At 58.0% G+C, this 11,036-nt stretch overlaps 1 protein-coding gene across 1 annotated transcript; it reads right to left on the reverse strand.

Annotated features, from left to right (window-relative positions):
* Positions 1-249: 249 nt before the first annotated feature.
* Positions 250-10,796, reverse strand: LOC144827968 (uncharacterized). The gene is made up of 9 exons (XM_078686122.1): positions 10,693-10,796; positions 9,514-9,677; positions 8,819-8,967; positions 7,856-7,961; positions 6,676-6,904; positions 5,115-5,224; positions 3,500-3,635; positions 1,140-2,286; positions 250-369 (listed from the first exon to the last, which is right to left on the reverse strand). The coding sequence occupies exons 1-9, from the start codon at positions 10,794-10,796 to the stop codon at positions 250-252; spliced, it is 2,265 nt and encodes a 754-aa protein (XP_078542248.1).
* Between the last annotated feature and the right edge of the window lie 240 nt (positions 10,797-11,036).

Here is an 11,036-nt window from a genome sequence, read left to right on the forward strand (position 1 = left end):
CCGTCTGTCCCCAGACTCCATTAAAGGCCCACCATCCCTCCCCAGACTTCATGCAAGTCCATCCCCAGACTCCATGCAGGGCCCTCATATCATAGGTCTGATCTAGAGAAAGACAGTCTTTCTGGTTCAGAAGCTCCAGGTCTCGTGGCTGCCGCAGTCAGCGGGGGAGGGGTAGTATTCTTTCCACAGTCACGCGGGGGTGAGTTCTGGGATAGTCCCATCTTTGATGGTGGGCTCCTGGATTGGCGTTCACTGCATCCGCGCCATGCCCCGCAGAGACCCAAGCGCCAGGGTCGCGACTGGCACTGTGCCATACATCTCGAAGCGGGTAAGCCTCAGGCTTAGTTCAGAACATGGACTCTTCACCACCTGCCAAGAAAAGAGACAGAGAGACATGAGTGCAAGAAGACAGCCAGAAGTACTGCAGCCAAGCCAGGCACAAAGAGAGATAGGAAGGTGTGTGTAGGTATACAGACCCCCTCCCCCCACATAGACAGCAACCCCCAGAAAGAGGGATGGGGAGATATGTGTGGGTGTTCCGCACCCCTCCCTCCCTCACCCCCCCACACACACACACAGACAGCAGCATCCCACAAAGAGATGGGGGCCTGTGGGCCTCTAAAGGTGTCTACTCTTCTCTGGACTGTCTCACTCATCTCAATCCTTCTAGAGGTGTGCCATAGACTCTCTTCTCTGTACTGTCTATCTTCTCTCAATCCTTCGAGACATGTGCCTGCACAAGAAGACACCCTTGCAGAGTTCTCACCAGTGGGAGTACCCTGATTTCTGCTCATGAAATATCTCACTTTGACCCCATATCTCCATCTCTCTGCACCCCCTTTCCACTGCCCTGGCCCCCAGACCCATCTACCCACATCCTAGCATCCCTAGAGCATGACTTGTTTTTGGGTACCATCTTTCTCTGACTACTCCTGGAGTTGGCCTCAATCCCTTCTTGTTTATCCCACCTCATATGGGGACTTTCCTGCCCATCCCCTCCAGACCAGGGTTGTGTGATCTGTGTCACCTCCTGACTGCCCCTTACCGTGATGAAACGCGAAGTGCAGAAAGTCGCTGAGTGGATACACCTCAGAGGTGTAGCTTGGTTGGGTCATGAACACTTCAGGGGCGCTCCTCACACACGCGAGGGGGTATCCTTCCGCGCAGGGGGCCTCTATCGGGAAACCTTCAGGTGTGTAAAGGCTCACAGTGCAAGAGCCCCCTCTCTCCTCCACCGCCACCGGGGCACTGTGCTTGTCCCCCTCGTTGCAGAGGTCCATAAGGATGCTGGTTATGGCACTTTCATCTAGAGTGGGGTCCTGGTCATCGCCATGGTGTGTTCGCGTAGAGGTCCCCCAACCACTCGGAGAAGCCTCCACTTGGAGTCCCTGGTGGGCCGGCCTGCTGTACGCAGAGAAGCTTTCCGCCATGCACCTCAGCTGGGATGCCAAGAGGCTGATTTCCTGCCACTCGTGGTCCATATACTGTGGCTTTCCACTGCCGGGTGGAGAGGCCCTGAAGTTGTGTCGTGTGGTGTCCATGCTCCGCTCTCCTCCCAGTTCCTGGTATGCATCATGTGGTGAAGTGAATGGAGTGGGGAGGCCGTGGTCTCCTGGAGATGAAAGGAAGCCCTCAAGCTCTTCGGCACTGTTTGGGTAGAAGTCCGACTCGGCCACCAGCGCGTCCTCCTCATGGGGACTCAGCAGAGAGTCGGGAACCAGGGCATGGAAGAGGGATGAGGAGAAGGTGCTGGTGTCCTCCTTCACCAGGCTGGGCTCCACCATGGTGTAGGCAGCGGTGCCTTCCAATCTGTCAGCTGCAGCAGCTGTCCTGACTGGTGCCAAAGGGTCTGCGAGAACCTGCCAGGAATACATGTCTGGGCTGGAGTGAGTGCGGAGGTCCCAGGACTCTGCAGGAAGGGCTGCTGTGTCAGACCAGGGGGAGTCAGAGCTGGTCAGCCCCGAGAGACCAGAAGCGTCGGATTCTGGGGTGTATGGAGGGGTGAAGGCAAAGGATGTGTCCAGGCAAGGATCTTCCGTCTGCGACTGAAGGGACGAAGTTCTAGGGGAGACCCCTGGGCTGGTCTGCAGCACTCTAGCACGCTTGCTCTCTCGGTCCTTGGAGGCGCCCTTCCGCTTGAGGGTCCCTGGAAGTGTACCCCAGTTGTTGTGGTCGCTGCTCTCTCCAGGCCTGGACTGCTGACCTCCTTCCATTGATGAGCCAGTGGTGGTCTTCCAGGCGCTACTGGTCAGGTGCTGCAGACGCAGGTAGCAGGCCTCTTCTGCACTGTTGGAACAAAAATCATTGACTATGAGAGACAGTTCACTCGGAGACAAAGAGATACACAAAGAGGGGGTCACAGCGCCCCTCGAATTATGGCTACATCTTTTGAAATAAAATGAGATTTATCAAAGCGCACACATACCGGAAGGCGTCAATGCGCTAAAAACTAGGGCGCATATTATCAAGAACCGCGTTATAATTATGGCCGGTTTAGCGGCACGAAACTGCTGCTAAAGCGGCAATGATGGGCTTGATAATATGCCCTTGTGAATTCCCATAGAAGCCCATGTTCTGGCTAAAGCGGCAATAATTTTAACGCCCTTCTTGATAATATACCCCTCGGTCATTCAGTTGAGAAAAGAGCAAAAACAAAATGCTCTATGCTATGTCTGGAGATTACTGAGTGAAAAGCAAGTTGTCAGTGCTTTACTAAAGGAGGCATGGGAAACCCGGCTAGAGAGCTGTTGAGGGAGAGAATTCCACACATTGGCTGTAATCTCACTTACCATAAAGGAAAGCATCTTTTATATCACTAGGCGCTAGAGAAAGGTGGCCTGGGCATCAAAAGCTCTTGCCTGTATGGATTGGTGTATGTTCAGTGAAAAAACTGTTTACCTGGCAAGGGGTTGTCCTCGGAAGTGGAACAATGTCTGAAGCCCTTGGAATAATTATAGAGGGAATATTTGTGTGCCACCTGCAAATGTAGTCTTTGATGTCCCACTTTCTCCATGACCCGTATATGTGAATATTTATGATATCGATGTTTCGTTCCCCCCCACTAGCCAATATCTATTGTATTGTGTCTTGACACTGTGAACGACCCTCTTCTGTACTATGCAACGATGTGTTTATTGATGCCTTGTTTTAATAAAAAGAAATATAAAAAAAGCTCCTGCCTACTAGAAGCAGCCATTAGAAGGGGAAATTGGTTTATTTCTCATACAAATAAATCTATGCATGTACTTGTGCTCCATTTCACAGCACATATCCAAAGCATGGGACACTTCTGAGTTTGTCTAGGCATAGGAAGATGGACACTTAAGAGTACACATCCTGTGCTAGGAACCGTACACGCCCTTGTGCACCCTGGCACGAGGCGGCTCTGTGTGATCACCAGGGTTTGGGGTGACAATGCCAGAAGCTCTGGTAGCTATGGTCGATGTGTCTGAAAAGGTGTGCACACTGTGTGTGAGAGTGTGTGCGTGGGAGGTCTCACCTGAGGATCCGGTTCATACAGCCAATGGTCTGCCCATGTCTCTCTCTTGTTGCCGTGACCTGAACCCACGTGTGGGTCAGTCCTTCAGACAGCATCCGCACGACAAACTTCACTTCACCAGAGCCACCGCCTCGCACTGTGGACAGAAGGAAGGGGCACAGGTGAGACAAGAGCAGTCTGCACATCAAGATGTGAGGGTCAGGGGGTAGACGCGAGGAGAGATGAGCACAGGTGAGGCCTGCAGTGGTCTCAAAGGCCAAGGTGTGAGGGTCAGGGGTGTAGACGCGAGCAGAGATGAGCACAGGTGAGGCCTGCAGTGGTCTCACAGACCAGGGTGTGAGGGTCAGGGGTGGAGACCCGGGGAGAGATGAGCACAGGTGAGGGGTGCAGCGGTCTCACAGACCAGGGTGTGAGGGTCAGGGGTGTAGACGCGAGGAGAGATGAGCACAGGTGAGGCCTGCAGCGGTCTCACAGACCAGGGTGTGAGGGTCAGGGATGGAGACGCGGGGAAGGACGAGCACAGGTGAGGGGTGCAGCAGTCTCACGGACCAAGGTGTGAGGGTCGGGTGGAGAGATGAGCACAGGTGAGGTATGAGGCGGTCTCACAGACCAGGGTGTGAGGGTCAGGGGGTAGACGCGAGGAGAGATGAGCACAGGTGAGGTCTGCAGCGGTCTCAAAGGCCAAGGTGTGAGGGTCAGGGGGTAGACGCGAGGAGAGATGAGCACAGGTGAGGTTTGCAGCGGTCTCAAAGGCCAAGGTATGAGGGTCAGGGGTGTAGACGCGAGGAGAGATGAGCACAGGTGAGGCCTGCAGCGGTCTCACAGACCAGGGTGTAAGGGTCAGGGGTGTAGACGCGAGGAGAGATGAGCACAGGTGAGGGTGTGCAGCGGTCTCACAGACCAGGGTGTGAGGGTCAGGGGTGGAGACCCGGGGAGAGATGAGCACAGGTGAGGGGTGCAGCGGTCTCACAGACCAGGGTGTGAGGGTCAGGGGTGGAGACCCGGGGAGTGATGAGAACAGGTGAGGGGTGCAGCGGTCTCACAGACCAGGGTGTAAGGGTCAGGGGTGTAGACGCGAGGAGAGATGAGCACAGGTGAGGGTGTGCAGCGGTCTCACAGACCAGGGTGTGAGGGTCAGGGGTGGAGACCCGGGGAGAGATGAGCACAGGTGAGGGGTGCAGCGGTCTCACAGACCAGGGTGTGAGGGTCAGGGGTGGAGACCCGGGGAGTGATGAGAACAGGTGAGGGGTGCAGCGGTCTCACAGACCAGGGTGTGAGGGTCAGGGGTGGAGACCCGGGGAGAGATGAGCACAGGTGAGGGGTGCAGCGGTCGCACAGACCACGGTGTGACGGTCAGGTGAGGTGTGCAGCGGTCTGCAGCAGTCTCACAGACCAGGGTGTGAGTGTCAGGGTGGGGGGGGGGGCACACTGGTAGGCTCTGAGAGGTCCAAGGAGGGGAATCTGGGGCTCAGTTGGATCATGGCCAGGGGGTCAGGGGGCAGGGAGGTGAAGCAGGGGCGGGGGTGCAGTAGGGTCCCTGTGGGGCTGCTGTAGTGTCACTCATGTGAAGCCAGCTGTAGTGTCACTCATGTGAGGCTGCTGTAGTGTTACTTACTCAGCTCCCGGTGCCGGTCCGCCCCCAGGCTCAGGTCCTCGGGATGAAGCAAGCTGTACCAGGAGCGACCAATCAGCTGGCTCGGATGGTACCCAAGGTGATGGAGCACGCTGTGGATCAAGAGGTTAGAGGTCACCTGATGTTTAACATGGGATGAAAGGGGGCGTGGCCTAAGACATGTCTATGGGCCCAATTCACAGAACTAACTTAAGACAAAATCCTAAACTTACTACCATTTTGGTTTTAACAGAAGGCCCTTACTCATTTTGGTATTCACAGAGGGCACTTACTCCTTTCGGTATTCACAGAAGTTAGGAGTCCTAACTTTAGGACTTCTAAATGCCTCCTGTGAATACCCAAAGTCTTACCCCCTCAACTGCGCCGAACGTTCCGCGCTAGTGCGGAACGTTCTATTGAGCGGGCGGGGCTGCGATGGCCAACGGACGTGCGCAGCACTACAAAGGTAGTGCGCGCGACGGCCGTTGGCCGTCAGCAGCAGCCATGAGGTTAAAGTTAGGATTTTTCTCAGTTTAGGAGTAGTAAAGTTAGGACTCCTAACTTCTGTGAATACCGAAATGAGTAAGTGCCTTCTGTGAATACCAAAATGGTAGTAAGTTTAGGATTTTGTCTCAAGTTAGTTCTGTTAATCGGGCCCAAAGATCTCTTCAAAAGAGGCGTGACCTATGTAAGAAGGGGCGTGGCCGAAGCACGTGAAATACAATATTGTGCTTCACAAGTTCACATCCACAGCATCACTGCTTCCTGTCCTTGGGAGTCACGTGACCAAAGGGGGCAGCCATTGCACTCCTGCCCACAACCCTGTCCGTGTGCTGTTTACGATCCCTGGCACGTGACCTTTCCCGTCATACCCCTGCCCCATGACCTCACGTGTCCTCGACCTGCCCACGTCCACCCCTGGCTCACAATCTCACCTGCCCCCCTCCTGCCCACATGCCCTGGCACATGACCTCACCTGCCCCCTTCTGCCCTCATGCCGCTGCACACTGCCTCACCTGCCCTCATGCCCCTGCTCTCAGCCTCACTTGCCCCCTCCTGCGCCCCTCCTGCCCTCTTGCCCCCGCACACGGCTTCACCTGCCCTCCTCCTGCCCCCTTCTGCCCCCTCCTGCCCACATGCCCCTGCACACTGCCTCACCTGCCCCCCTCCTGCCCTCTTGCCCCCGCACACTGCCTCACTTGCCCTCCTCCTGCCCCTTTCTGCCCTCTCCTGCCCACATGCCCCTGCACACTGCCTCACCTGCCCCCTCCTGCCCACATGCCCCTGCTCTCAGCCTCACCTGCCCCCTCCTGTCCTCCTCCTGCCCTCTTGCCCCCGCACACTGTCTCACCTGCCCTCCTCCTTCCCCCTTCTGCCCCCTCCTGCCCACATGCCCCTGCACACTGCCTCACCTTTCCCCTCCTGCCCTCATGCCCCCGCACACTGCCTCACCTTTCCCCTCCTGCCCTCATGCCCCCGCACACTGCCTCACCTACCCCATCCTGCCCACATGCCCCTGCACACACCCTCACCTGCCACCTCATGCCCCCGCGCACTGACTCACCTGTCCGTCACCTCTGTCAGCCGCATGTCCAGGGTGTGCTGGCTCCGGAAGGAGGCGCTGTGGGGCAGGCCTGGCTCCTCGGACCCGGGCTCCAGGGGGGTGCAGAGGGCCAGGAAGGTGGCGCCAGCCGTGGAAGGCAGGAAGCGGCCCCGGACCAGCACTGCCCGGTCCCCCCCATGCTGCAGGCGCAGCGTCTTCTCACTCTGCAGGTGGCACACGAAGCTGGTCTCTGAGGAGGGCAAAAAGGCAAAGGTGAGGGCACTGGACACCAGCGGAGGGGGGGAGGCAAGGGTGAGGGCACTGGATACCACCAGGGAGGGGCAGGGTGAGGGCCCTGGGCAACTCCGAGGGGGGGGGGGCAGGGTGAGGGTCCTGGGCAACACCAGGGGGGCAGAGAGGCAAGGGTGAGGGCACTGGACACCACCGAGAGGGGGCAGGGTGAGGGCCCTGGGCAACACCGGGGGGGGGGTGGGGGCAGAGAGGCATGGGTGAGGGCACTGGACACCACCCGGGGGGGCAGAGGGAGGGTGGGCAGAGGGAGGCACTGGGCACCACCGGGGAGAGAGGCAGGGTTAGAGCCCTGGGCTTACGAGCAGTAGCAGCACCAACCCTCCCCCCCCCCCCCCCGTAGCGCCTTGAGACTCTCACGGGTAAGTAGTCTTGATTGATTGGGCAGCGCCGGGGTGGGGTTCTGGGCATTACCGGGGAGAGGAGAGGAGAGGAAAGGAGAGGAGAGGAGAGGAAAGGAGAGGAAAGGAAAGGAAAGGAAAGGAAAGATAAGGTCTCACACAGGCAGAGACACTGAGTGAGTGATTAAGGGTCTTGTGCTTCTACGATCCTTTATTGCGGGGGCACGCCTCCCCTGCATACATTATACTTGGCACAGGTATAATGTAGCACAAGGTTTTACAAAGTGACTCATTGGCTTAGATGTCTCACTTTGTTTTAATGATGCAACGGTGCATTTGTTTTACGCCGCGGGGCGGCACAAAAAGTGACGCAGCGGCGGCGCAAAAGTAGTGCAAGACCTCATAAATAAATGCCCTGAGGGAGCAGACGTTGGTCTCACACGGGCAGAATGGAGAGTCCCTGAGGGAGTGGTCGAGGGTCTCACAGAGAGGGCGCAATGGAGAGTTTCAAAGAGGGAAGGGTTAGGCCAGAGCTGCTTGAGGGCACTCACCTGAGCCCGGCGCGCCCTCTGCCTCGCGCAGGCTCCTCTGCACCTCCGGCACCTCCGAGTCTTGAATGAGGTCAAAGAGGGAGTCCCCCTGAGCCAGCAGCTCCACCTGTGGAGGGAGAAGAGGGTGAGCTACAGGCAACTACAGAGGCTGGGGTGATTTAACACCAAGGTCACACACTGAGTCAGGGGCTGAGGAGGGAATCAACGCCCTGGCTGCTCAGCCACCCCTCATACTTGCCACAGTACCCCCTACTAGCCATATGTAGCCGAATCAAAGCTAAGACAAGGCAAATCCCCTTCCAGCCAGGCCACACCCACCTAGACACAGCCTCATCCACACACCACCTCACACACACCAGAACATGCTGCTAGCCAACCCCAGCCCCTGCTAGCCACAACCCCAACCCCTGCCTGCCGACTCCTGCCCCTGCTAGCCACAACCCCAGCCCCTGCTAGCCACCCCCAGACCCTGCTAGCCAGCACCAGCCCCTGCTAGCCAGCACCAGACCCGGCTAGCCAGCACCAGACCCTGCTAGCCACAACCCCAGCCCCTGCTAGCCACAACCCCAGCCCCTGCTAGCCACAACTCCAGCCACTGCCTGCCAACACCAGCCCCTGCTAGCCACCCCAAGACCCTGCTAGCCAGAACCAGACCCCTGATAGCCAACACCAACCCCTGCTAGCCACTCCCAAAACCTGCTAGTTAGCACCAGCACCTGCTAGCCAGCACCAGACCCTGCTAGCTACAACCCCAGCCCCTGCCTGCCAACACCAGCCTCTGCTAGCCGACCCAGCTAGCCAACCCCAGACCCTGCTAGCCACCGCTAGCCCCTGCTAGCCAGCACTCGCCCCTGCTAGCCAGACCACGGCCTAGGGCCTTCTGACTCCTCCTAGGTAGCATAGCGCAGAGCTTGCATAGCGCCTCGATGCCCTGGTAGTGTGCGGCGCTCTAGGGATACTCACCATGGTGTAGCCCAGGTAGTCCACGATGTTGTCCGTGATGGAGACCAGCTTGCCCTGGGCGGAGAGGGCCATGATGAACCCTGGCAGGGCGGGCAGGGGGTCCAGCCCCGCGGGGGGCGTCCTCGAACCCGACACGCCTTCGAAGGCACCTGGAACCCAGATCAGAGAGATGAGGCCTTGAACCCCTGCCACATGTACCCCTGCCCCTTGAACCCCTGCTCCCTGCCCCTTGAACCCCTGCCCCTTGAACCCCTGATCTCTGTACCCCTGCCCCTTGAACCCCTGCTCCCTGAACCCCTGCCACATGAACCCCTGCTCCCTGAACGCCTGTTTCCTGCCCCTTGAAGCCCTGCTCCCTGAACCCCTGCTTCCTGCCCCTTGAACCCATGCTCCTTGAACCCCTGCTCCTTGAACCCCTGCTCCTTGAACCCCTTGCCCTTGTACCCCTGCCACATGAACCCCTGCCACATGAACCCCTGCTTCCTGCCCCTTGAACCCATGCTCCTTGAACCCCTGCTCCTTGAACCCCTGCCCCTTGTACCCCTGCCACATGAACCCCTGCTTCCTGCCTCTTGAACCCCTTGAACCCCTGCTCCCCGCCCCTTGAACCACTGCTCCCTGAACCCCTGCTCCTTGAACCCCTGTCCCTTGAGCCCCCGCCCCTGGGCCCGCGCCCCCTCAGACCCCGCACTCACCTTCAGAGAAGATCTGGCTGCGCATGCGCAGACAGACCAGGCCCATGGTGTGCAGGTAGGACAGGCGCCCTCTCTGCTCGGCCGGGAGGGGCAGCAGCTCCCGCAGGGCCCGGATCTCCGCGTTCATGAGGTCCCGGCGCGCCTTCGAGGCGCCTTTGGTGGAGCTGGGAGGAAAAGGAGCAAAAGAGTCAAAACATGAGGCTCAGGCCCTGTGGGGTGTCTGAGACAGAGTGTGTGAGAGAGAGAGAGGGAGAGAGAGAGAGAAAGAGGCAGAGAGAGAGAGGGAGAGAGAAGAGGAGGGAGAGAGAGGGAGAGAGAAAGGGAGAGTGTATGTGAGAGAGGGAGAGTGTATGTGAGAGAGAGAGGGGGGAGAGGGAGGGAGAGAGAGAGGGAGAGAGAAGAGGAGAGAGAGAGGGAGAGAGAGAGGGAGAGTGTATGTGTGAGAGAGAGAGAGGGAGAGTGTCTGTGACAGAGGGAGAGAGAGAGGGGGAAAGGAGAGGGAGAGTGTATGTGAGAGAGAGAGGGAGAGAGAGAGAGAGAGGGAGAGTGTATGTGAGAGAGAGAGGGAGAGGGAGAGAGAGGGAGAGTGTATGTGAGAGAGAGAGGGAGAGAGAAAAGAGAGAGAAGAGGAGAGAGAGTGTGTGTGTCAGAGAGAGCATGGGTGGGTGAGAGAGAAAGAGTGTGTGTGAGTGAGAGTGAGTGTGTGAGAGTGAGTGAGTGTGAGAGAGAGAGAGCATGGGTGTGTATGTGAGAGAGTGTGTGTGTGAGAGAGAGAGAGAGCATAGGTGGGTGAGAGAGAGACAGAGTGTATGTGAGTGAGAGTGAGTTTGTGAGAGAGAGCATGGGTGTGTATGTGAGAGAGAGTGTGAGAGTGAGAGTGTGTATGTGTGAGAGGGAGCATGGGTGTGTATGTGAGAGAGAGTGTGAGAGTGTGTATGTGTGAGAGAGAGCATGGGTGGGTGTCTAAGACAGATTGTATGTGTGAGAAAGTGAGTGTGTGTATGAGATAGAGTGTGGGTGTATGAAAACGTCTGTGTGTGTCGGTGAGAAGGGAGTGTGTGAGAACGAGTGCATGTGTGTGAGAGAGAGCATGGGCGGGTGTGAGTGCGTATATGTGAGAGACAGTCTATGAGTGTGTGAGAGAGAGATAGCTAGAGTGTGGGCAGTGCCAGTCTTTACCGGAAGGGTCTATCCACGCTGCCCCTCGGCGGGTCTCCTCGGTGGGCAGGGCGCTGGCACCCCTCGGCGGGAGCCCCCTGGCACTGCTGGCAGCTCACCGTCATGATCCTGCAGGGAAAAGGGAAGGGTTACTGGGGTTCAAGACCTCACTGTGAGGGCAGCGGCGAGGGCGCCCCTTGCAGCCTGGCACCCTGAGGAGCCTGGCACCCTCCGTGCCCTCAGCCATGAGCCACAGCCTGGCACCCTCCGTGCGCTCAATGAGGAGCCACAGCCTGGCACCCTCCGTGCCCTCGGCGATGAGCCACAGCCTGGCATCCTGTGTGCCCTCACTTGTATGGGCAATA

The sequence above is a fragment of the Lissotriton helveticus genome, chromosome 4_1 (assembly GCF_964261635.1).
Source record: "Lissotriton helveticus chromosome 4_1, aLisHel1.1, whole genome shotgun sequence".
NCBI classification, from domain to species: domain Eukaryota; kingdom Metazoa; phylum Chordata; class Amphibia; order Caudata; family Salamandridae; genus Lissotriton; species Lissotriton helveticus.

Bases quoted from the DNA above. Each gene is read 5' to 3' on its own strand.
- LOC144827968 (XM_078686122.1), bottom strand. From the start codon at position 10,796: ATGACGGTGAGCTGCCAGCAGTGCCAGGGGGCTCCCGCCGAGGGGTGC. The intron at 9,678-10,692 runs GTAAAGACTGGC...TTTTCCTCCCAG, and splicing joins AGCGTGGATAGACCCTTCCG to CTCCACCAAAGGCGCCTCGA. The intron at 7,962-8,818 runs GTGAGTATCCCT...CTCCCTCCACAG, and splicing joins ACTACCTGGGCTACACCATG to GTGGAGCTGCTGGCTCAGGG.